At 40.1% G+C, this 27065-nt stretch overlaps 2 protein-coding genes across 14 annotated transcripts; one reads left to right on the forward strand and one right to left on the reverse strand.

Annotated features, from left to right (window-relative positions):
* Window positions 1-13: 13 nt before the first annotated feature.
* On the reverse strand, window positions 14-25953 carry Ziz (dedicator of cytokinesis protein Ziz). Of its 13 annotated transcripts, none has more exons than XR_010653450.2 (15): window positions 25166-25952; window positions 21376-21417; window positions 11304-11420; window positions 10682-11211; window positions 10319-10622; window positions 9430-10255; window positions 8743-9371; window positions 8342-8677; window positions 6632-8107; window positions 4955-6565; window positions 4753-4899; window positions 1909-2119; window positions 1564-1852; window positions 955-1416; window positions 14-733 (listed from the first exon to the last, which is right to left on the reverse strand). XR_010653450.2 is itself a non-coding variant. In XM_065862919.2 (15 exons), exons 1-15 carry the CDS (start codon window positions 25259-25261, stop codon window positions 645-647), a joined length of 6822 nt encoding a protein of 2273 aa, XP_065718991.2. In that variant the 5' UTR covers window positions 25262-25953; the 3' UTR covers window positions 14-644. The 13 variants fall into 13 exon arrangements, 11 of the variants coding, with proteins under 11 accessions (XP_065718991.2, XP_016940358.3, XP_065718986.2 ...); XR_010653449.2 differs by having other exon boundaries at window positions 839-1416; XM_065862919.2 differs by having other exon boundaries at window positions 1298-1416; window positions 25166-25953.
* Window positions 2388-4687, forward strand: LOC108017837 (uncharacterized). The gene is made up of 4 exons (XM_017084993.4): window positions 2388-3616; window positions 3677-4207; window positions 4359-4491; window positions 4547-4687. Exons 1-4 carry the CDS (start codon window positions 2640-2642, stop codon window positions 4610-4612), a joined length of 1707 nt encoding a protein of 568 aa, XP_016940482.3. The 5' UTR covers window positions 2388-2639; the 3' UTR covers window positions 4613-4687.
* Window positions 25954-27065: the final 1112 nt, after the last annotated feature.

Genomic DNA, 27065 nt, shown 5'->3' on the forward strand with positions numbered 1-27065 from the left:
AAAGACTTTTGGCTTAAACATTTAATGCATATATTTTTATTTAGTTCTTTATACGATTTCACTAGAAAATGCATGTATGTAAATATATATCCATAGATCTGTTTAATAGGTATTTCCTTTATCTGAATACTTTGGTAAGTTCTGTTGCTTGCGGGAACTTATTCGTCTAGTTGTTAACACTAAGTCTAATTTCATTTACGTTTAGGAATAATTAAATTATTAAACGATTCTTTAGCCATTTCGAGTTTAGAAGAAGACACAAAGTTAGCAGATTTTATCTAATAAAGTAACTGGTACAGGTTGCATAGAGTTGTGCATCATTAGCCGATATCCTACCAAATTCAAAATTTAATCTGGCAAAATAAAATTAAAATAATAATAGGCAAGCTTAAAAGTAAATTTAAAAATAGTTTCTGGTTCCATTTTTTGTCAGGCATGCTTTGAAAAAATATACAATCATATTATATTATTTATAATGTGAAATAATAATAAATCAAATTGTTTAACATAAAAATCTAACAACAAACAATAGGGAATTTAAAACTTATTCGTAAAGCTTAGTCATAGAAATTAACAAGTGATTTCGGTTAACTGGAACTTATGGAACTGGTCGTTTAGCACAGAATATATAGTTCGGTTATCGGTTATGAATGGTGTGTGGAGTTCTGTGTGTTTATGTGGGAACTGTGGTGGTGGGTGTTGTTGCTGGTATTTTGCTCAACAAAATACGGTCCTAAAAAGGGAGAATTACAAACTCGTTAATACATAATGGAAAAGCATTGGGAAGGGTCACAGAACGTATGGTTAGATAAGCCAAATTTTGTCATGAAGCGCTTACGGTTAGTTTTTGGGTCGGATTAATAGCCATCAAATCTGGGTTTATTTTAAGGGGTTAGTCACATGCGCATTCCCTTAGCCGAGATTCAAACCGTTAAGCCCCAAATCGAGCTTTACCTGCCGCAAGATAATTTTTAAATTCAACGACAACATCAAACAAAGGAACACCTGTGAGTCTATGTTACGTCTACGTTGTGGTTACGCTAACACATTACGATCTCTACACAGAATCGTGTTATTTGAACTCTTCAATACTTGGTTTGTTAAGTTAGCTGTGCGTGTGGGTGACTGAGTTTCAGAATTTTGGTATCTTTTTTGTTATGATTTTGTTGAACTTAAGCAGTACTTGAGTTATTGGAGGCGCCACTGATCGCATTGAACAAAGCCATGCTGTTGCGTTGGTTTATGCTGTCGGCATCGTCGCCGAGCGGCTGGAAGGACTCGTCGTCGAGCAACTCACTGAGCGCCTGGCACAGCTTCTCGTAGTTCTCCTTCAGCACATGGTGGTACTCCTTCTGGTCCGCGCTGATAATCCGCTCGTTGAGGAACAGGGCCTTTTGGCAGACCACAATGAAGTCGCTAAAAGGAAAAGGTGCCATTTAATAGATAACTTTTTAATACTGTAGAAAAAAGATTTGAACTGAGTTCCTTGGACTTATTATCAAGAAATAAGATAATAAAGGGCACGCTGGGCCAAGCTTGTGGTTGGTTACTAAGAAAACATACCGAAAGACATCCTTAAGATCTGCGACGCGATCCAATGAGAAGTTATTCACCACCTTTGCATCGAGGAAGGCATGGGCGTAGGCCAAAGGACCCGCATTTACCGTCACCGCCACACTTCCCTGCAGGCGCAGCTGCAACTTCTTCACATCGGCTGGTGGCAGAATGATCTCCTCCAGCTCTGAAACCTTGGATTGCATCTCATCGATGGCCACCTCGATGGGACTTAGTTCGATGATTTCGCGGGATTTTACGGGTATACGTTTGAGCACGTAGGGGAAGGAATATTGAGCTGCGAAGATTGAATAGTTAATAATGGATGACAATCTTACAGAAGATTATTCTTACTTTTTATAACCGTCTTGCGTTTCCATTGTTCTTCTACGCTGCCACGGGCTGCTCCCGATTTGGTGAACGGCGTTTCGTACATAAACGTGTCCACGTCATGATTTTGCTCGAATTCATTGAGCCTTTGGTCAAGCTCATCCTTGGAGAAGAACGGAATCACATGGGTGACTTGTATATAGGCAAGTTTGGCATCCAATTCGTCTACTTTAACCTAAAATATTAAGATGGATTTATGAAATTATATAATCAGTTTCATTAAGATGTACAAGTTCTATAATTTTTTCGTTAAAAATAGTAAATGCAAGGAATTGGTGGAACCTCTAAGGTGTCATATGGTGATGTTTTTAAAAACAATAGAATATTACTGCTAAGAAATCGTGATATATACATTTAATTTTAATCGAAATATATGAAAAACCACCTCATAACACTGAATGCTTAATCCCGATGAGAGGGTTTGCTATGCACGTTACTTTGAATCGAGTCGTCACACAAATAAATATCAGAATATCACTCTCCACCCTCAACTGATGTAGTTCAAACAACTCAACAACTTTACTAGGCACTAGTAAATTGTTTGTTATTTTTATACATCAACCACTCTTCGCACACTAGAGCCGCAATAGAATCCAAATTTTGTATTTCGCGTTCAGAATTTTGGCACAAACCACCAGTTCACCAGATCGCCGGAAACCCAGGCAGTGATAACCAGGTACCCATCTGTTTCCGTTATGGAGCAGATCTTCGCATTCCCGTCCCATGGGATGGGTCTGGGTTTGGTCCAGATGCCGCTTCAGAACACGGTTCCGACTGCTGCGGAATACTCCCTCAACCCGAACGCGGTGGAGTTCGTGCCCTCGTATCGCCAGAGATCGGAGTTACCAAGTACCGAGACCAAAACGGAGGCGACCTCCACAACCACATTGCTTCATCCCGAAATCGTTGGGGATGCCGTGAATCGTGTGGATAATGGATTCCAAGTAAAGCGCCAGCTCTTTGATTTACTCAGCCAACTGGGAGATGAACAAATGCCCCTGGACGAGATCTCAGTGGGTTTGTTACCACGTGGCCAGGGTCTCACCATGACTTTCACCACAAAACAGGCGGACCAGCAGCTACAGCCTCCGGATCCAATGAGTTCGATCATCCATGAGCGCCAGAGCCTTCAGCTGGCTGTGGGCGATCAGCAAAAGCTGGCCAGCCGACCGGAAAGCGTCCTGGTGGCCCAGTTTCTAATCCGAGTTAACGATATTCTCAGCGAGAAGTATGAATACAGCGGAGATGTATCCGTCTGTCCCAAGTGCACTCTATGCTCCAATCGTAGCTACACTGAGCTGGAAATCGAGCACCAGATCGAAGGCATTAAGGCCTTCGAGAAGTTCTTCACCTTCACAGAATCAACGCGCTACCAGGACTTGGTTTCCCACAAGGCCTTCAAAGAACTTTGCCACAAGCTTGGCTTGATCGTTAGCCGTGATCAGATACACATTAATCGAGCTGATAGTAGGGTGAGTACAGTGGTCCCTCCACCCACGGCACAGTCTTCCAGTGTCACCGTTTGCATGTCCAATAACGAGATGGAACCAGGTGTGGAGGCAGATGCTTATGCCGGAGATGACGAGTCCCAGATGCACGGCAGTGATCTGACACCTAGAGGATGTCCAGGTCCGTCTATTCCAACGGAATATGTGAGAGGGAAGCTTTACAGGTGGGTGTTGATTTGGGCCAACAATTTAAAAGAATTTTGTTGACCGTTGCATAATTTCAGATATGAAGATTCCGAGGGATCGCAGCTGGTCAACCAGCTAAATGAGGCTCACCAAAGTACCGAGCCCATGATGATCGATGACTTCCATTTGGATGTGTCACCAACAACGCCGGCCCAATCTATAATGTCCACCAGTGTGCCTTCCACCTTTCCTCGGGTGTACAAATCGGCAAAGGCCAAATGCTCGGCTCGAGGGGCAGGATCTAGTGGCCTCCACTGCGGTTCTCAGTTACCCAGGAGTTCTGTTTTTGGCCGTTCATTGATGCAGTCGGTACAGAACACGCCCTCAACCTTGCAGAAACTTCAGACCACGACGGTTGGTGGCCATATTCAGCCCGGATCTACTGGCCAACGAAAGCTCCAAATGGAACCGTCCCTACACGGTGCAGTCCGCAAGCTAAATCGCTTGAATTCGGCGAAATCAGGATGCGTTCACCAGCAGTCGGGCAATATGTCAGCAGTTCAGACAGGTCGCGTGAGCAGGCCAGGAAAAGCTACTAACTCAGTACAGAAACAGCAGTCAAATCATACGTGAGTCATAACATAAGCACTTTTCCAACTTTCAAATCCATTATCACTTTAAAAAAAACTCAGAAAATATTTACATGAATTTAATTATCTATTCTGACTTGTATCTAAAATTGAACCATCATGAACCCCACTGATTATACTTTTTTCTTAGTTGCAAGGCGGGCAAAAGTACCGCGAGCAACAGGATGGGCACCCCCACTCCTAAGCAACCCCATGGCACCGCGCAGCGAATGATCCCAAGAAGCACCAACGCTTCCATGATGCGTCAAACAGAGGTTAAGCGGGTAATAATATATCATTACTATTATAATACTATAATAATCTGCAATCTATTTACAGCGCATGAGCCTGATGCGCGGTGACAGCGATGCGGATCTGCTCTATAATGAATATCTCTTCAAATGATTTGCAGCTGAATTGCATGGATTTGTTGCTTCTATTTAAAATATAATTATTTCTCTAAACTCAATAGCCCAACAAAAAAAACTATTTGTACTTATTTTCCTCGAGGGTTAGAAATTTGATTGAAAGCCAATTCTACTCACCGGTGACGAGTCCATGATCATCTTCACCACATCGGCTCCAAACTTATCCTTGTACTGCTTGCCCAGTCGCTCAGAGATTTCGCTCAGCGAAGTAAGCTTGGGTTCCTTGTACACGTACTCGATGGCATGGTCCTCTTCAAAGTACATCTAAAAATACAAAAATGAATTATTTAGATATACAAAGTATTGTGAGATCGCTTACCATTCCATAGAAGACGACTCTGTAAAAGCGACCCAACATTCTTTTCCCAGAACGATTCACCTCCACGATCTTGTTATAGGCTTGAGTGAGATGTTCGTAGCAGTGAGCCAGGTCCAGAAAACTACGATCCCTTTCGTACATGGGCAGGATGAGTTTGTAGAGCTCTCCAAGGCACTCGAATCTTTCAGCGCGATCCAAGAAATCGGCACACTGCTTCAGTTGCTCTAGGAGCATTTGTTCCGTGTACTGGGAATCCTGAGCACCTGCATCCAGTTTAAGACCCTGCTCATCTCGGGGTATATTCGTAGATATCTTTTTGAAAGCGGTGGATGACCAACTGAGAGTGCAACCTCCTTTTAAACGAAGATATTCGCACATTAAAGCAGCTATATGCAGATGACAGCAGGCAGCCTCCGAGAGATTTCCATTCTGCTCGTGATTCCTGGCCATGGTCACCAGCCAAGTGTGCCGAAGCTCTGGGGTGGAGGCATATGAATTGGCCAGAGAGTACTGTAGTTCAAGCAACCTTTCGGGGTCCATATGATGAGCCTGCATTTGGGCTGTGGCCATAAGTACAGTGCGCACTCGACGAGTTAGATCCTTGACCTCCATGGGAAAACCTGTGCCCTTCATCGCCTTATCGCTATTCGCATAACTATTGATTATGGACAGGCTTTCCTGAAACCTGGCATTGTTCAGTCCAATTACGTTGCCAATCATCTGCGATACTGAGATTATAACTTGCAGGTGAACTCGGGTTAGCGCTTTTCTACCACTGAACTCAAAGTTACTGCGCATAAGGAGATACAAAACAGCGCACGACTCATGGCGAATCTCGACCAGGCGACTATCGCAGGCTTTAAGGAGCTCATAGACCATCTGACCACACAACATAGCATTGCCTTTGAACAAGGCCACTGCGTAGTTGTTAATAAAAGCTCTTAAAGCAGCGAAGACGTGTTTGGAGAGTCTTTCTGATTGGCCCAACTGCAGGAATCTCAGGTAAACCCTGGCCACCTTGGGCAAGATGAGGCTTTCTGCCAGGAGTTGTCTGAACTGCAGGACATACATCCCTAAGCAATCCAATATTATCATGCCCACTTCAGTGGCCAAATTGGATTCATAAAGAGCCAACTGACTCCTGGCCAGAGTGTCCATATCCTCTAGTAGATGTTCCCTGGTTTGATTCAGAGTTCCACTGTTTGGCTGCTGTTCCTGGTTGACGTTTTCCAACCCTGTGGGTGGTTGTGTCCTCGCTGGAAGAGTATTGGCCTTAGCCGAACGTCCTTGGCGGGTGTCTGGATTTATCACCACACTTTTCTTGCCCACATAGCGAAATTGCAAGAGGCAAAGATCCAGAATGGATAGAAACTGCAGGGTCTCGGACTCATTGCAGTTCTGCCACCAGCCCACCATTTGGTCCTGTGAGAGGTGCTTGATGATGAACAAGAAGCCCAGGAGCAGGTCCTTGCTCTCCGCCGAACTGAATTTATCGCAGCGGGAGAGGATCTGTGCGTGGGTAACGCTCACCGAGCGATTGTGTCCATTTCGTAGGGCCACATCTGCATCTCCATTGGTGTAGGCTCCAATTGTGGTCGTGTCCTGAGAGTGCTGAAAATAAGGATGCATGTTAGTGGTGGGCTCACTTGGAATTAAGTGACTAGACCAAAGACTCACCCCCGAATCCGTATTGGAATTTAGTGAGAGATTCGAAATGCCATTGCTAATTGGCTGCCCAGCGATGGCGGCCAGGTAGTTGTGCTCCTTGATGTGAACCGAGGTGCGGTAAGGACTCGGTTGATCGCAGTGCAGGGTCAGTCGGTTCTTCGAACGCGGAGTGGACGTCAGGGAGCCAAAAGTGGAGGAGTCCTTGCTAAACACATAGCTACTGGAACAACTCAAGCGCTTGGTATAGGACGCAGAGTCCGCATAAACATGACCATTGGGCGTACAGGCTCCTGACTCCGAAAGGTCATCAATCCGATGGATGTTGTCCATCACAATGCCCAGCCAGGGAACATAGAGTAGAGCAATCCTCGAGAGCTGACCCCTCTGCTGATATCGGTTGTCCAGCTCGTGTTTGGCCAGCAGATCCTTGAAGATTCCCAGAGCGTGACGCCTCACATGGCCTATTTCATTGAGACTACTCTTCAGTTCCTGAAGAAGCAATCCCGATAAGAAATGCTGCCTGCAGAACTGCTCGGACAAAGTGAAGTGCTGCATCATCTCAGGCGGTCTGTTCTTCGGATTCAAAACAAATGGCAGATTAAGGGGTACATAGTGCTCATGCTGACAGATTTCCTGCAGAAAGTTAAACTTGTATTCGTGAAGTATCCGCGTATTACCAGGCGAAAAGTCTGCCATATAACAGCGAATCAAGCGAAAGACAAATCCTCTGTCCATGTAACTCAGGCATTGGCGCACAAATTTAGCCAAAGAGCGATTCAGCAGATGCGTCTCCTCGCCCAAGTCCTCATATCGAGTGGTTATGTACGGCATTAATACCTTGATCAACTGCTCCACCCGATCGGCGTACTCCTTGGGAAACCGCTCGTTGCGCAGCATTCGAATCCTTCCGGTGGCCAACAAATGTTGAGCCATGCTCTTCACAATCAGATCGAAGAATATCGAGGAGTATCTCATGAACTTGTTAACGATCAGGAAATCGGGATTGCTGGGATTCAGGAGGTAGGGCAAGTGCCTGCACAGTTCTCCATGGACAGTCCTCTGTCTGGCTGTTTGCTGGCTGTAGTAGGGTGCATGGAATACGTATTTCACATAGGCTGCCAAAAGATCGGGTCTCTTGGCCTGATCGCTTATCAAATGGATAATGTTCGTTATCAAGCGGATGACATTCAAGCCTATTTCCTCGGATTGAGTGTGAACCAGCAAGGTGAAGAGCTCATTGAGAACCGTGGGTAAATAGTTAATCAACGATTTCATATCGATGGCATGGGCTGCTTTCAAAATCTTGCACGTTTCCGTTTCCGCCGGCACGGCTCCAGTTTTCCCGCCCTCCAGCAATCTCTCACAGTGTCCAAAAAAGTTGTGCAAGTGCTGATCGGCCGTAAGAACCGTGGAATCCAGACGCAAGCCCACCGTATATAGATTCCTCTGATTATCGATCCACTGGATATCCGGACCGCAGTTCTGCTGAGAAATTGGAAGGGTTTGTAGGCAGCCAAGGGAGGGTTTTGGGTGGTGGTGGTGGTGCAGTAAGCATGCAGATCAGTGCGGAGAAAAAAACACAGAGAGAGAGCACAGGTTAGTTGGCAAGTCGGGGAATGAATGGATGTATGGGGCATGAGGTATGTTGGGTAAGAGACAAAACAAACAATTCATGAGTTGATGAACGGCTTTGCGAGGCACACAACGTCTATAACTTACCCCCTTGCCCCATCCCAAGGGCTGAATCGAAAGATAGCCCACTGGCAAGGTGGCAGCCACCGGCAGCTGCTGTTCCTCCAGACAAATTCGGTTCTTCTGGAGCAATGGCAACCAGGCATAACCAATGGGTGTCTCAAAAGCCGCATTTGCTTCCCTCTTCTTGCTCAGATTACAGGACACATGGTAAAAGGAGAAGAGCAGGTGGTGTTCCGGAAACAGACCCAACGGAAGTCGCAGTTTAATCTCCTCGTACCAGGTGGGAGTCACATTGTGATGAAGCACTGGACAGGCTATCTGGGATACCAAAAGATCCTGGCCTGGGCGACCATAAATGCACTGCAATTAAGGGAATGCATTAGGAATTTTAAATATATGTAACATAAAATTAATTTTGTTCTAACCTTCAAAGGTTTGCTGTATTCCCCATCTCCATCTCGTAGCTCCACCACCACCGTGATGTTCCTGGCTCGGGAGAACAGTTTCTGGCTGTCGAATTGCAAACTCAATGGATACACATAGAGGTGGTTACAGAAGCTCGTATAAGGATGTGCATCCCGTTCGCTTTGGCTCTGGAATTCGGCCAACTCAATAGTGGGCGACTGCTTGGAAGATGGATTATAGGTGGACAGAGGAGCCAGGGATTTACTCAAGCCACAGGGTGTGGTTTGGTCCAGGAACTGCATCTGCATCTTTAGGCTACCAGGAATGATGGTTAGTTTGCTCAGTTTCTCGGGCTTGCGAAAATCGACCAATAGCTTTAGGAGTTCATCGTCCTTAAGCTTTGGTAATTCCTGGCGGTAAATGGGACTGAATTCAAAATCCTTTTTGGGATCCACATCCAATTCGTGGCTGTACTGCTTGAACAGAGGTCTTGCTGCCCAGGCAAAAGGCTGTCTATAATGCCCAATGTGATGAGCGCAGTTCTTTGCCGCTTTGTAGACTTTCTGACCCAATTTCGGATCCTTGCCTGCTTTTAGATAGGGTTCTGCAGCCTGAGCTATTCCAGATTGCAGGAGTTTTTCCACTCGCACTACCTGTTAGATGAAAGTTATTATCAGTATGGGATTAAGATAACATAATTAATATACCAACCAAATAGATATCGGCATGTGGGGCTGTAACAGAAAGCAAACACTGCCTGAGTTGCTGAAATTGCTGACGATTCGCTCGTAGCAACTCGGCGGAGACTCCATCAAACAGGGAGTGAGGTGCCTGGGAGGAGGAGTTCCTCTCGTCACCATCCGCTGACTTTCTAGGAACTCCACAACCGGCCACCGATGAAGGAACTGGTGTATTCGGTAATAACTGGGCTGCCCACTGCTCATTAACGTTAAAGTAAAAGTTCTCGCTCAACTTTCGATTCGCCTTGGCATCGTACAAGGCCAGGCTGGTGATATAGGGCTCCACTTGCTGTTCGATACCAGATGCCGAGCTCTCGTCCTGTGGGATGCACTGCAGCCGGAAGCGCAGGTTGTGGCAGGTTAGCAGCAGCCGTGTGCCAAAGTGCTCTCGATACTGCTCCACATTATCACTGCCACTGCTCTTGGCTGGCGACTGATAGCAGGCGAATAACCGACGCCTCTGTTCCCTTCTGGCCAACGCAATAGAGTGATCCGTTTCCCTTCCGTACTTCATCAGTTGAGGGTGCAGTGATTGATCTAACCCCTTGAGGGTGCCAAAGATTTGGGGTTCCATTGCTGGCGGCTGCAGTTGGGGGCTTGGATTCGAACTGATGGAGGGCTGACGCTCAAGCGAAGCATTTCGCTTCTCCTCTTGGGCACGATTTTGGGCTAAAACCGAGGAGATTTTGCTCAGCCAGTCCTTAAAGTCCTGCTCGTTCTCGGCGGCCAGGGTGAAGGATTTATGGCCTGTTGTCATGCGGAGTTCGAAGCAAAAACGACCACGTTTTGGATTCTGAAATGAAATAATGCAGATTACTTCCGATTTTGTACGATATTTTGGTGCAAAACAACTTACCTGCACCACATCAGTGCAAAAATCCATGACTATAGTGGCTTTAGCTTCGCCCTGCTTCTCATCCTTGTGCAGTTCCAATATGTAGGTGCCATCGATCTCCTGCCGCAGATAACAATACCGACGCTTAAAGGACTTGTTGCCAATATTCGCAAACATTCGATCTGAGGCCGAATCGGGTCCTTTTAAGAGATACCCCTGCTTGGTAATGGTATCCGCCTGGGAGCGGGTCATCTGCTCGTCAATGCGATCCTGATCCGCATCGATTTCATAGACCTCCTCCAACAGTTCCTCAGCAGGGGAGATACTAAGATATAATATTTTTATAAGATTTCAGCTAGTTAAAAATTCACGTCCCATATTTACCTGGGCAAATCATGGCAATTTCCCCCATAAGCATTGTATTTATAGTGGATCAAATGATTCTTTGCTCTGTAAGTATACAATGCTTGTCGTGTGAATCGCGTGCACTCCGCTCTGGATCCATGAGGCATTCCATCGACCACATCCTCGCCATGGCCATCGTCCGCAAACTCATCCACCTCTTCCGGCTGAGCCAAGTTGGAGCGGAGCGTAATCGAGGACAGGGCTGACTCATACGAGGAATCCTTGTGGCTGGAGGAGCCATTCGAGCACTGAGAACTCTTCCTGGAAAGTTGCCCATGTCCATTGGAATTGGTCAAACTACTGCTACTGCTGCTGCTGGTGTGTCCATTCCCATTGTGGTGACTCCCATTCGACTGAATGCTACCCTGTCGACTCACTTGACTGTGCCCATTTCCATTCGAAATGATGGATGGACCATGAAGAGGGCAAACAATCGCCTCATTGGGGGGATCGAACCTGTCGGCCACAGATTTGGCGTTGGTCCGCTGCTTGCGCGGCATAATAATCTCCTATTGGGAAAAATATAACATATCAAACATAGTTGTAAGTAAATATATTTAATAAAAAAAGTATTAGTATTTTTCTATAGAGATCTACGTACCGAGACATCATCTGCGGGATAGATGAGTAGCTCCCTTTGTGGATCATTTTGGATAACAGTTTTATTTTTAGCTATAAAGGCTTCGAAGTCGATCGGCTCCACCACGAGTGGCTTGTTCTGAAATGAAAAGATTGAGATAAGTATAAGATTTTATATCCCAAATGTTTGTTTGCTAATTTATGCGGGCTACTTGTAAAAGCGGAGCGTCTCTATTAATAGCACTCTCCACCAAAAAAATAATGCCCAAATGTTATCCATTCCCGATGCCCGAATGCAGGCGGATTTTGAAAGATTTATCGGTACAACGCACGCCATAAATTTATGGTTACTTTGTGATGTGTTAGTTAAATTCTGTTTTCCACTCCCCCGCACAGAGAAGACCTTGACCGCATTACAAAACGGATGCCACCTCTTCTCCCCCATTCGGGTAATGATATTTTCCATGTCTGCCACTTGGCATAAACAAATTCATTTCGTTTAAACATTATAACAGTTTAGCATTTTGCATTTCTTAGCCCCCGCAGGCTGTTGTTGATATTTTCGGCTTTTGCGTTTTAGATTTCGCAAGATGATGATGAAGATACAATAATATCTGTGTTGTTGTGAGGCGTGTTACCCAACCTGTGACCCCACCCTTTATGACATGTCCGTAGAGAGTTTAAGTGCCACTTCCGTTTTGGCATATCCATATCAGGCGACTTTCGGAAGTGCTGTCACTTTATTGTTTTCTTGAAATTCGAGGTGTGTGGGCTTGTTTTCTGTTTTGTTCTTGGGCTTGGTTCGTTTCAGGAAGATCCAGGTCAATTCAGGCCATGGGAAAATGGCATTTCAAACTGTGATTAATTCCGTTTAACTGCGCATATGTGGGGACATTGGGGAAAGGATTGTCATAGGTTGGGAACGGTTATTACAAATAATATAGAACTTGAATTGGGTTATTAATATGAATGCTTCTAATATGTTTTTAGGTAAATCAAAAAATGAAAAACCTCAATGAAAATGTAACAATGTATTATATTCATTAAAGCAATGTTTAATAAATGTTAGATACAGGGGTCTAGACAGGGGATATATTATAATATACTAAAAACAAAATTATGAAACACTCCCCTGAAAACTTTCTGCCTACGGCACTGGTTAGATAACAGTTTTATGAATAACTTAAAAGTTCCCAAAAAATATATCAGTACTTCCATATTAAAATAATACATTTTTATGATTTTCCAAAATTAGATAGGGTTTTGCTATTAAAAATCATTTAACTTATTTCCTATCACTTAGCAGTGTCAGATATTTAAGGTTACCTGAGGTTTCTAGCTTAAACGTTTTACCTATAAACTTCTCAAAAAGTTATAAAGTATTGACAGGCAATCTATCTATATCAGCTGTCGGCTTGTGCAAGTGGCAAACCTTGGCTTTGGCCCTGATTCCACTCGTGTGGATTTCGTGCCCAGCCACGCCCACATAAGTGAGTGCCACCCGCCCCCTTTTTTTTAGTACGAGCTGCAATGTCAATGCACTCGCCCACTTAGCCACTTTTGAGAGTGAGCTCGGGGGAAAGCATTTTCCATTGTGCGCACAGGTTCGGGCCTTTTCCTGGGGCTCCTCCATTTCGCCTCTTGGCACGCACTGCATGCAAATTGGCAGACGACGCCGCTTGCGTAATTAAAACCGCAAACCGGCGACAAATTAAATGGAAAAAAAGCTACAGGTAAAACTACACGAGTGCATGGGCATTATGCAAAAAAGGTAAACTCATCTGGGATCGGCCAATTACCAAATCAATTTGGCAGCCCAAAAGCCCGAGAAAGTTGGGCAAACATTTTCGGTGGCTAATTGTTGTTTTTTCAGGAGTGTGTTTTGGCAAATGCTAAATGAAAAGCCAAACTTTAATTTTAAAAATGCAACGCCATGTTGGTCGATCAGTAGACACGCAAATTTTGCGGTGGAAGACTTCATCAGGCTCAACTGGTCCACCAAGGCGTGAAGACCTCAGAGATTCACCATCGACCATCACTCGAAGTCATCAGCCACTTGATGTTAAGCAGTTATGGCATTATAGCGTATTTATTTCAGGTATTAACATTTATAATCGTATCTCACCAGATCTCCAGAAATATTTATTTATTTATTTATTTATTCTCAGGTTAAAAGGCAATTGAGAAATTACCTATAACCTATTATTGCAGCTATAGCTACTGTGGCCTTAAGCTACGTTTGTTATATTACAATTTACATTTTCTCCAGAAATATTATTAAATTGAATTACCTTAAAAAATAAAATCAAAGTAGCTTGGTTTTTACTGTTCACTAGCACAACGTTGAATTCAACTATTTCATTATTTGGTTACACACCTTTAGATAAAATCTCTAATAAAAATTAGTTACTCACCCCAAAAATAATTATAATTGAAATCTGTAAAATTAATGACAACTGTTTGATTACTTTCTAGCACACCTTTGAATTCCCAGAAATTAATTACAACTGTTTTGTTTGGTTTTCTATAGAAAATAAATTTTTCAGATTTTTCAAATTTTCTTTCTGGCTATTGCATTCCCGCATCTCTGATCACTATCTTCGCCAGCAGCCAGTTTCAATTTAATGTTAGCGGTTTGAGGCGCCTCGGCTGGTAAAACGTGACGATTTATGCATATTTCAGTGAAACATTGACCAGGCCTCAAGAGGCAGTGGCATTCATGCCCCCCTCACCACCCAATTTCCCCTTATAAACAAGGCTTGACTTTCATTGATTTTGCCAGAGCAATTGGCCCTGGCATGTCTTGAATGTCACTTGAGTTGGTGGTGTCCCTTCATTTTCCTCGCTTATCAATTGAAATTGCCACAATGCGGCAGATGCCTTCATCTATAGTATATCTGCTATATATACTCGGACAGTATGGGGAATTGGTGGAAAGGGTCACAAAATGTCGGCTCGGCTCATTCAGATATCGCTTTGAAGTGGAAACCGTTCAAGTGGTCTATACTGTATACTGTATACTATTCTCTTCCCGATTTGCATTTTGTGGGCACGGAATTATTGTGACTAAATTTAGCTTAACTAAATGCATATGATTTGTTGTGTCTGGTGAACTTTTGACCCACACGAATACAGTTTTTGAGAGCTTGCTAAGTGGAATCAGAAGTCAAAAACATTTCAAGGGGATTTTAGGGAAATTACAATAGTTTTAAAAATGATAGTGTAAGTGCTGAAAGTCAAGAAAGGGTGGAATTCCCAGTCTTTAGAATAGTTTTCCATGCCGTGCAAATATAGTTTCGTTTTTATCTCGCAACTTTTGCTACATTTTCATTCAGCATTCGGGGGTTTTTGCTTATTCGATCTACATAAACAAATATATGGAACAAATAGTATACAAATGTTATGATTTGTTTATTTGCAGTGTATGGTCAATAGAAAAAAACGGCAGCTGGCATCCGTTCTGGGCTAGGAATGATGGGGCATATAAATTCCATAAATTTATGCCCATGCAGGGATTTCCTGCTCTGCCAGCGAACATGAGCCGTGGAATGCATGAAAAGAATTGTACTGATAAAGTCCATATACAACCCATATTTATATTGTACTGTGTGTATAAATTACGTGGCAAAGTTTTCTTTATCAGTTGCTTGACCAAAGGAGAGGTTTGTCCACTCATCGGATTTGCAACTTGTAAACAGGTTTCCGCCCAGAGAAACATTTGTTTTGGTCATCTTCGGTGGGTTTCACTGTTCACTGTTGGTTCAACGAACTCAATAACATGTTTAAATAAAATTAAAAACCCAAGACAAGTGCAGATCTGTAACTTGCCCACCCATAAAGGTGGCGACAAGTCAGCAGTTTTCCTCACCCATTTCAGACATACCACTCAAACATGTTGCTAAAAAATAAATAAAAACTGAAAACACAAGTAAGCCGAGTTAAAACCCAACTCAACAAATTTCTCGCATTTAGTTATACAACTAAATAATTTATGGCCTGGGCAAGAGTTGAACTTTCTAAGCTCAATATTCTATTCAAAATGGTCAACGAATTTCACCCAGTTCCAAGTCCGACTCGTAGGCAAATTTACATGTCCGGACAAATGAGGAAGCTTATCATTAACTGTGTTCAATTCAAAATAAATACTTCGGCAGCGACGGCATTCATTAGACGCCTTTTTGTTGTCCGCACAATGAGGGAAATATGCCGGAGAAATGTCGTCTGCATAAGCGGCATTTAAATCATAAGAGCGATACGAACTATAGCATAACTATTCGATATTTATGCACTAAGCGTCCGCCGATTGGCGTTATGTAAGCCTCGGATGGCGATAATATGTGACGCCGTTTTAGACCCGTTCAAATAGGCTTTGATTCAGGATGGGTAAAAGTTCCGCAAAACACTTTCATTTCTTGCACAGTTTAAGATTGAATGTGGGAAATATATTAGAGAACATAAGGAAAAAAGTTTATAAAGTAGATGTTTACACAAATTCGTCCATTTCAATAAGTACTGAAGGGGTTAAGAAATGTATTGTTTCATTCAAACGACATTTAAATTACCTTTCCATTGATGCAATTTACAAGACGTAAATTCAAATTATGAGTATATTTAACTTTTGTTTTGTCAAAATACTTATGCCGATCAGTGTAGTTGTAAGCTTTGAAATATATATCCCCCAAATTGGTTAAGCGCAACTCGAGATACAATTAAAAACATTGGAATACCAAAAAATAATCTTAAAAATGTATCCGTATAAAGTATTTTTGACTTCTTTTTCGTGATCAGAGGTTTAACTCGACCAGGAACTACCATCATTCTTATTAAGGCATTTTGGCTTTAATTCAATGTTGTCCATAACTATAATGTATTGGCAATTTCTGGAAATAATATTTTTTGGTATCTTATACTTATTTGCAAATTAATTCAATATACATATTTAAAACAAAACAAAGAAGCTTAGAATTCACTAACTTCGGGAGCTAAGAGTTACTCTCTAATGTCTCACTTGAAAGCACTTGCTTGTCTATGAAGCAGGTGAGACCCTTAATGGTTTTAACCTGCCAAGGTCAAAAGCTTAACTGGTTTGCACATTGCAGGCAACTCGTGTTGGCCAACTCAACCAGAAGTACAAGAATAACCAGAAGCAACCTTGAGGACAATATGTGGGGGAAATGAAAAAGACTGCACCAGCAAAAACAAAATAATTGCCCTAAAAGCAGGAAAAGCAAGTTGGCAAAAAGTGGAAAAAAGCCATGGAAAACCCAAGGCAAAAGACAAAGACACAAAAAGTTCCCACGCAGAAGTGCGAGAAAAAAATCTATAAAAAAAATATAGAGAAAGAGAGACAGATAAATAATCATATAGGAAACTCATCCAGTATCCAGTTCTTGGTCATGTCTCGTTGGTCAGCGAGTAATTAGCCATCGGCCATCGAACGGCGCTAAAAGAAAGTAAAAGAAAAGCCGAGAAAAGCGCACACGCATTTTTCGAGTAAAAGAGCCAAACAATCGAACGTCAAACACAGACTGACAGAATATTGTGGAAGATGCTTTAATTGACGACAACAGTAGCCCCGATATCTTCACATTTACAGATGCCTTGGAAAGTTGACAGTTGCAGTGCAGTTTTCAGTGGAAAATTGGGTGCCGGCGACGAGAAGAGATGGATTCTGCCATGTGTGGCCGGGGCAACTTTCTAAAAAGTACTTAGCACTTTCAATTACAATTGTACAATGCGTCTGCGCAACGGCGAGTGGCCGTTTAAAAGCCGGCTGCGAGAATCTGGCAAACTAATTACATTTATGGTCCCCTCGTTTTTCCATTGTGTGTTTGCCATGGGAGAGTGTGAAATATGTGTTAATTACACGGCGGCGAATGGCCATCGTAAAATTCAAGTGTCTCTCATTAATTGCTCAATTGTCGAGAGATCCAAACGAAATCTCCGGGGTCGACAGACTCGCATTTGGCCAAAAGCTCAAGTGCCACACGACACACCCATTTCATAATCTTCGGCTTGCCATTTAATGCCAAATTCGAGGACCCAAGCCGGAAAACTAGTTTTCAAAGTGGGAGTTTGTTTTGGAATTAGAGAATATGTTTTTGTGTGGGTGAGGTAAAGGTTGGCTTAAATGCTATATTTAATACATTTTGCAAGAATGTTTAGTCCAAGCTAACTCAATGTATTCCCAAAGGAATATATGTATGTTAAAAACATTTTTATTCAACATTGTAAAGGAAGCCCAGCAGTTTCTTTCGTGTTTTTATCTTAATATCAAACAAAGAAATTTTATGCGATTTTAATTAGCAAATTAAAGTGCAAATTATTGCCAGTTCATTAATTTTAAGACATGCTACCAATGATAGAGCAATAAAAACAATCAAATTAAAACCAATTTGAATAAAATCCAAATTTTATATCTTTACTAAAATTTTTAATTTGATTTTGAATTTATAAAAACAGCAAAGAAATATGTCAAAATATTGTCGGTTCCTACTCACTTTGGGCAACTCAAACCCGGAGAAACAACAGATCGTGCTGTCTTTTTGAGGGCATTCGAAACGATGCCCAATAGCAACTTTCATTCTGCGAAAGAACAAAAGCCTCCGCTTACAAAAGTTGCACAGAACAAAGAATAAATCACACATGCAGATGGGAATAAAGGTTACTGACATGTCAAATGAATGTTTGCGTCTATGCCAGTAGCCTTTTTACCCATTTACCCAATGGGAATGAGATACAGTGGAACCGACAGACGCAAAACTCCGGCTGGATATTTGCTAAGAACTTCAAACACAAAGCTCGCACATTGTGATTGCCAAACGGAAGCGAGTTTAGTTGGTTTAGTCGTAGTTGTCTGTGTTTTTGTTTTGTATTATTTTGCAGTTGGTAAGTGTGTCAGCTGTAGCAAGTGCTAACGGCTTACTCACACCCGCACTCCCTGTCTGTTACCCTTTTTCCTACTTAGCGCTTCTGGCCAAAAGTGAATGACATTTGCATAAAATATTTGCCAAACGGTACGATATGGCGGGAAGAATCTATGGCATTGATATGTACAGCGAGAAAAAGAATTATCGCAGATTATCATTGAAATGTATAATTCTTTATTATACGAAAGTAGAATTTAAGGCACCAATGAAATTTTCTAAATAATAATTTCTTATATAAAACTTGTTTATCTAGTAGTTTATAAAAATGTATATAAAAATAATTGCTTAAAAAGGTTAAATACATAGTCATCTCAATATTAATCAAAATTATTTATTTTTTTTTTTATTTGTATAAAAATAATTACTAAATTATTATTATCAAAATTATTTATTTTTTATTTTTTTATTTGTATAAAAATATTTACTATCCTATACGATTTTTCATTATATTTACTTGTTTAACTTCCAATAATAATGAATAAAATTATTTTATTACTGAACACTTAATTAAGTATTGGAAAGACCATTTGAATTCAAGTTTTTTTCTCCTCCGTAAACTGTGCAAATATCTATTTATGCAAATGTAGTTTCTCTATAAAGATGGGAGAACCCATAAGTAAAGTGCAGCGGGAATGGTAAGGGTGGGTCCGATGTGCAAATGATTTCGATGTAAACAAGTAAAACTCGGCAACAAAGTTAAATCGAAATGCGACAAGTTGAATTGGAGTGGGAGGTCTAAAATGGCTTTCATTATGCAATAGAGCAAAGTGCAACAGCACCAACTCCAACAAAAACGAAAGCAATTGTCAACAATAATTGTCGCAAATCAACAAAAAAAGTTGTTTGGAGTGGAACATTTATCATGAACAGAGGTTTAAACTTCAATGTGGGTGAAGAATGGGAATAACCATATATGTACATAGTACATCTGAGTGTGAGGACGTATTTCAAAACATACTTCCAATGTCTCGATGATTTCATTGAATCCATACACCATTTTATTTTAGGTAATAATAATTAGTATTTAAAAAACGTAGGTAGTTGAATAACATTTTAAATTTGTAATGTTTATATAGCTTAATCTCATTATCTTAGGCAAAATATTCAGTGTTATCTCTACTTAAACTTAAGAGATTAAGGCATTATCGCATTATCATGTTTACATAATGATAGGAAATAGTTAAACAGAGGTGTGAAAAGACTTTTATGTTTTTCAATGAAATATTTGTAAAATCTCTCAGAATACAAGATCCGAAGGTCAGAGAAAAGAAAGCGAATTTCGATTTATTATCATTATTACCTTTAAGGCACATAAGTACCACCCAAAAACCTCTTAAACTTTCGATGCAGAAAGAGAAAACGCCTGAGCAGAGACAAAAGACCCTTCCAAAACCATATGACAACATTCGAAGTTCCCTTTTTCTATTTTGATAAGCTTGCACCGCGACCAACGAAAATCTCCACAATACTTTACACCTTTCACTTCCACCGGGGAGAGTTTCTCCTACAAATTTACAGACCATCCATGATCAGCACTTGACTTGGCACCTTTCTTGGTTCTTTAACATTTACTTCATTCACAGTTTTCCGCAACTTTGTTTTCGCATTTTAATACTCTTTACTCTTGTAATTTATCAGTGCAGAAATATCTGGTACATTAAAATGCTATCAATTTGTACGAGTTGTGGGCAAAAAATATAGCTTATTATAGACAGACTGTAAAAACCGTGAAATTCTTGATACATCGACTGTGAACAATGAAATTGACGAAAATAAATTTAAACAACGATTAAGAGCCGCACACCTAAAATTATTTATTTATGTGGAGGCTTGTTGATTTCGCCGGACAAACGAGAGAGAAATTTAAACAATTTGATTAAAGCAAAACAAATTGAAGGTTTATTCTGCGGTAAATTGCCAACTCATGGTGAGGGAGGTACATATATATTATATTAAGTGCTAGAGATGGCAAATTTTAGATATAATGTATCCGTTAAAATATATTATAATCAGTATCATTACTGTTATAAACCATAGTATCGATTTTTTTGTAAATAAATTACAATTTTCCATACAACAAAAGAATTATTAAGATCCAAATGTACTTAATTATTTACTCCTTACGTCCTAGCAGTACAAAATTAATGGGTCTTGTCCATGAGTCAGCTATAGAATGCATTCAACCGCCTGGTTGATTGCACCTGCCGATGCGATAGAAAAACTGGAAAATGCGACTCATTCCCACTTGGGACCAGTTCGATGGCGATACTTTATTTTTGATATAGGGGTTCGTATTCGGTGTTCGGTTTCAGGTACAGCTTCAGGTTCAGGTTCAGGTTCGGTTCTGGTAGAGGCACGATTTCAATGTCAATATTTACACGACTGTCGCACCGATAAACATAAAAAGTTAGCATCATCGTCGTCGTTCATTGCTGTTTTAATTGCTTGGCAGCTTCTTCCTAGTTTGGCCGGTGGAGAAAATATGCATAAAAGAAAGTTTATCTCTTAAGCAAAATCAAATTCAAATACTCATGACATATTTAAATTAATCACGTAGTCGGGCCGCAACAAGGAGCGCCATCAAAAATAACGAGAGAGTGAAAAGTCGAGCAGATGCGATGGGGAGGAGGGCGGAAAAGTCGGAGAAAAGAGTCAAGGTCAGATCGAGAAATCGATAAAAGTTTGTCGCCGCCAGGCTCGGAAAACGGAAAAACCAAGGAGGACACATTGAGGTCACTGATTATGGTTATTGTTGATGTCGGTGCAAAGCCACGCATATAAATGAACTGGCATTGCTCCAGATATTAGTAATTCTCGGGGAAATGAATAACATCTAGAACTATTTTAACACTAGGATAAATATGTATATTGTATTTATATTATTGAGCTTGAGCTTTTTAATTATCTATTCTAATTACTTCTTTAATTACTTCCTAAATATTAATTGTAACATGAATTTCAGATTTGTTTGCCTTTAAACAATCTTTAGAAGTTCCCTAAAATATTTTTCAATGGTATAAAAGGAAGATAGGTACTATTTTTACACTAAAAAACACTTTATCGCAATAAATTATTATAAAATCTCTAGAGATCAGCGACAGAATACTTTTAAAACATTATACATTTTCAGTGCATATATATTTTTATCGTAAAATATATTTTTACCGCAATGGAGAGGCTACGCTGAAAGCGGCCAGTGCAGTTCATCTAAAATGATACAGAAAAAGAGGGGGAAATGTTTGGGTCAGTATAACAAGCTGTTATTAATAGCCAAAGGTTGATCGTATGAGGGATATGGTTAGATGACCATGATATGTTGAGCACGCCCGGCGAACAAACAAAATAGGAGCAAAGTAGTGCTCATTAAATCGCAGACAACTCACGTCAACTCGGGGAAAAGCTCAAACAAAAAAAAAAAGTTGCGAAACGATATTTCCGGCGGGGAAAAAACGGTGACCGACACACAGAATAGAATAATCACGAAATACAGAAAATAAACAATAAAGAGGAGATGCGCAAAAAGAGCAAGCTAGTAACAATAAAAGCACAAAATTAAATGGGGTAACATTATATAGGGCTTTCGAATAGGTAATGCTGTGGAATAACAGTATCATTCTAATACATTTACATTTACCAATTTATTACATTTAAAAATAATCATTAAGTTTTCTTAAATAAATTTTAAAATTTAAATTATAAATAAAATCTTAAAATAAATATCAGTCTTAAAAATAAAATAAATTGTTTTTAATGACTGTTATTGAATATCCCACGAATAAGATTCCACTCTTCACATGAATATTTTTTTAAAAATCAGTTTAAATACTTTCTATATTTTATATACCCAACCCGTTAAAAATTAAAAGGGTAATGTCAGTAAAAAATCAAGAGCACTTGAGCCATGACTGTTTTACCTACTCCACTTCCTACTACATATTTTCCTCTTTGCCCCTTTTGGACACTTTGCACGTAAAGCTTTCAAAAGCAATAAAAATAACATTAAAAAAAGGTAATTCCCAGAAACTTTCAGAGCTCTAGCATAGCAAATACACTTTAGATTATAAGCACTTTAACAAATTTGCTGTATAATGCTAAATGGAAACTTTAATTACAGCCAAGCTGATCAGCTAACTGAAGCCTAAAATCGATTTTGGTACATCTCACTACAGTTAATTTAATTGTGAGAGTTAAAAGAACCCGTCGACTTATAAGGAACCTCTTCAGTATATTTATATATAGAGGTGCTCAGCATAACTGGGAGATGAAGTCATGACATAAAAGGTAGAAGCAGCCTTGAAATTCTTCCCGAATTGGAATACAAAAAGCTAATTCATTGTCATAAATCATCCGGGCTTTTTGTAGGGATCATATTGTGTGAATATTATGCTGTAGAATTCAATTCAGCCTGTAGTTGCAATAAAAAACCGGATATAAAAATCATATATCAAGGCTGTTAAGTTTTTCAACACTTTCTAATGGTTTACATTTTGTTACTAATTTTCAAAAGGGCCTTGGGTTTGAATTAGTTACCTGCTTGCAGTTAAACAACTACTTAAAGTTTCCTACAACTTATATTATGTAAATACCTCTAGTAAACGAAATACAATTCAAAGTCGCAAATCGCTGATGCTAAGGAATTCCGATTATCCAGACCTTTTCCGCCGCTTCTAGATTCCCTCCCTGAGACCTCATTTTATTTTAACGCAAACCACACATATGATATTTACTCTGATATCGGATAACAAAATGCCGCACATGTGCGCTGCAATAAGTTAACAAGTATTTAAACAAACAAGGCGAAAACACATAAACAAAATTCCATATGTAAACCGAAAGCGAGCCATAAAAATTAACAAAAAAACAATGTAACTTAGGGTTAAGTAATGTACTGATGTTTTTGGAAATGGAACTCCATTAGCTTGACCCGTTGAACTACATTAAACCGACGAAAACTTGACTTTGCAACGAAACATTTAATCAATCCGGTTGGAGGAGGGGAAATATTCCAAAAAAGACTGTCATTTTAAGTGTGCAAGACCCCATGACAGGTTGAAAGAGGAGTACCACTCGTTGCAACCCACTCAACCGCCGAACCACTCTTCTTTTTATTGGCGTTGAAGCTATCTATCTATCGAAAGTTGCTTATTATGGTTTGATTGCCTGTCGGCCTGTTGATTGCCGCTGTAAGTCAACAATTGCTTATCATTTCGGCTTCGACTCTCACTTTACGCACTAATTGAATTAGAGTCCGCGAAGGAACGAGAACCACACACACTCTAATTGACATTGGAAGCGTGGCTAATGACGCTCTAATATGATTTTCGGTTGGGACCGTAATAATGCAATTAGTGGGTACTATCAATGGAGGGAGATGAATAGAAAAGTGTGTGTGCCTAGGCGGCAACACGTGGGCGAAGCCCCCAAAAAATGAAGTCACACCCTAGGCTTATGTTGTTCTAATTGTTCATAGATATACAGGGGAAGGTCTTTAAAAAAAACTTTAGGCCTCTATACCATTCCCCTCCTAAACATGTTAAAATTCAATTTTGTACAGCAGATGGTGCTTTCAAATGATATATTTAAAGAAATTTACAGGGAAAAGTATAAATTATAAAAATAAATAGAAGATAGTAAATTTTGTCAACTCTAAACAAGATACATGAGTTTCAGCATTACATTTATTACAAGAATTCGGAAGCTAGCACCAATTTTACAAACTTAAAGCTAATAAAATATTTATGTGTGGTTAGTGCTAAAGAGATACAATTATAGAAATATACAAGAAAAAGTAAAAATTATAAAAATAAATATAAGATAATACATTTTATCAACATTAAACAAGATACATTACATTACTTAAAAGAATTCTGAAGTTTGAATCAATTTTACGAACTTAAAGCAAATAAAACATTTATGTTTGGTTGGGGACCATATCAAAAATAATTTTGTTAGTCGAAAAGTGTTTCGCTCACTCTAAACAGCCCGATTGGGGAATTCTCACAGTGCTCGTTCTACAACGAAAATCATTATCATTCAACATAAATGTAAACAAAGTGGAAGCTGCGGCGGAATTTCAGATCTCACGGCCTTGACGCATTCTTCTCTCTTGGGGCCTCTCTTCTGAATTCTTCAGAAACCGAAATCTAGTCTTTTGAGTCCCTCTTTTACAACAACACCCAAGAAAAGAGTTACGACCAGATAAAGAACAAGTTTTCCCTTTCCTTAGCACATTTTAAATGTTGACTTTTCTTATGCAACGACTGATGGATGAAAATACGCTGCCTTATAAAACATTATGATCTCTATGATGTGTGCTAAGTGAAAAGAAAATATTATTAAAATTCGAAGCATTTGGATGTGTGCCAACCGAATAAGAAAACATGACCATGTGTACAGCTGTGGTGGAAAAAATATTATACCCAAAAATAAGTTTACATATTTTAAGATTCATATCAATTTATATTTTTTTTGTTTAAAAATTCTAGTGTTAATTTGAATTAAACGCTGAAATATGTATATACCATAAAGAATTGTTGAAAAATATAAAATATTTCATTCCGCCAAAATAAATAAATATTACCAACTTGACCACAACTGTATGTTTCACTGTGTTGCAATAAAGGAAAATGTGCGTTTTAGAGTGGGAAATTCTGTCAAAAAGCGCCCAACACACAAAGTCATTTGCATTTAGACAAATTCTACATCATTTTTCTTTTAGTTTTAATGCCTGCATATAAATATCCCACGCTTTGCGAGAGAAAATACTAAAAAGGAAGGTAAACAAAACAAAAGGTGACATGCATTACTGGAGACACACCCACACAAAAATACACGTATATAATTTACGAAATGCAACAACTGCAGTTCTGAAAACAAAAAAATAGAATTGTGAAAGCACAAGGGGAGGGAGCGAGATGGCGATAGTCAGGTGTAATAAGGGAATTCAAAAACTTACCAAAACCGCGCTCTCCCGCACCAGCTGAGAGACATTCTCTCTCATTTGCACCGCAGAGCCGAGCTTATTTAAGCCCCGCGTAAATTTTCTCTCCATCCTGCTCCTTCCTTCGCTCTCTTTCAGGGATCAAGCAAACAAGTTGTTGTTGTTATTGGTCGCTCCCCTCTTCACCTACCGTTGTTTTTGTTTTTGTGCGAAAACCGGCGGAAATTTAAAAATAGATAGAGAGACACGCACACACACACGCACTGGCTGTCAGGATGCGCTGCCGACTGCGCAGTCGACGTCGCTGCCAGCGATGACTAATCCGTTATCCTTTTTCTTCAACTCTCTCCAAATATTTATGCGAATTCAATAAGTTTATTTCATCAGCACTAGAATTTGTTGTAAAAGGATTTATCTGCGAAATTCTTTTATATCCATGTTATACACAAAACACCAATACAGGCACGCTAATATTCCCACGCCCCTTCGGCGAAAATTAGGGGGCGCCTTTGCAAAAAAACACAAACACCCACGGTAAATATTTTTAGCAGGCTTCTAGCAACCCGTAAGATTATAAACAATATATTTTAATGAGCTTAACACAGCTGTTTACACATTTTTATTATCTGGTTAATTATTCGTATTTTACGTGCGTTTCGCGTTTAAGGTGTTTTCTGCGTTTTGCAGCGACGGTTTGAACGAACTTTATCTTGCCGTAAAGTGTATCTTTTCGATTTGCCGCTAACGGAGCAACGAGCTCCACACGCGAGCGAGATCCAACGATTTTTGGGGGACGCGAATTGGTAGGTGGAGAAACATAATTTTTTTCGACTGCGCTGCTCAGCCCAACGTAAGCAAACGTAAGGAAAACTATCGATGTTTTCAAGGCATCGGTAACATCGATGGTTGGCAAACCAAAGTCAATGGTTGCCATCTCTATTCCAGAAATCTCTATCTCGCTTTTGTACTGTCACTTACGTTGTTGCTATCTCCCTTTTTTACAGACTTACGGTTGCTTACGTTCAAACAAAAATATCGTGGGAAGAGAAACCATCTCGTAAAATCGAATAGCGCTTGAATACACTAAAATATACTTTTTTTTACCAAAACGGTCACCCTAAGATACCGATGGTCCTATCTGGACACAAGCCATGGTTCAAAAATAATCTAATGTAATGTAAAATAATGTAAAAACATATTTTAAGACCTTTGACCTTTTTCAAACTAATGAATTTCAAATCCGGTGGTCATAACGAATCACATCCCACATAGACAAAGAAAAACTTTGTGTGGAACCTGTGTTTTTTGTAGAGTTCTGTAAACATTTTTTAAAATGTAATGTATTAAAAGTTTACTCTGTGTTTACTAAAAGTTATTATGGCCGTTTCGGCGTTTCTTCCTCGCACCGCTTAAGATGTCTTTCAAAATATTTAAGGCACCTATAGGACTTGCCGCACATCCCACAGCCTCTCACGACGGAGACGCTGAAGAAAAGCCGTAAATCCAAGATTGCAAGAATACCATAAGCGGCAAATTCGCATTATTGAATAAAGTAGAAAAAATATGTAGATAGCAAAAGTAATTCCAGCTGCTTCTAGTCAAGATGAGAAAAAGGGAAGAGTTCGGTGTGGAGTACTGCAGTTGTACTTTCTTTCTTTCTTTCCCAATTAGTCAAAATGTTGCTCCTGCCCCGCAACGGCACCTGCCCCTCCATATTATATAATGTATTTTAATATAAAATTATAATTAAGTAAGTATAAAATAATATATATGTAATATAACTACTATAATGTTGTTTATTTTCAGTAGTTCAGTGGAGAGCTCCAGTGTGCACAGTCCACTTTAACAGGCAATATGAGCTGATCCTATAAAATAAATATATGAAATAAATAAAAACAGTTTTAACATCGAAAAT

The sequence above is a fragment of the Drosophila suzukii genome, chromosome 2L, assembly GCF_043229965.1.
Source record: "Drosophila suzukii chromosome 2L, CBGP_Dsuzu_IsoJpt1.0, whole genome shotgun sequence".
NCBI classification, from domain to species: Eukaryota; Metazoa; Arthropoda; class Insecta; order Diptera; family Drosophilidae; genus Drosophila; species Drosophila suzukii.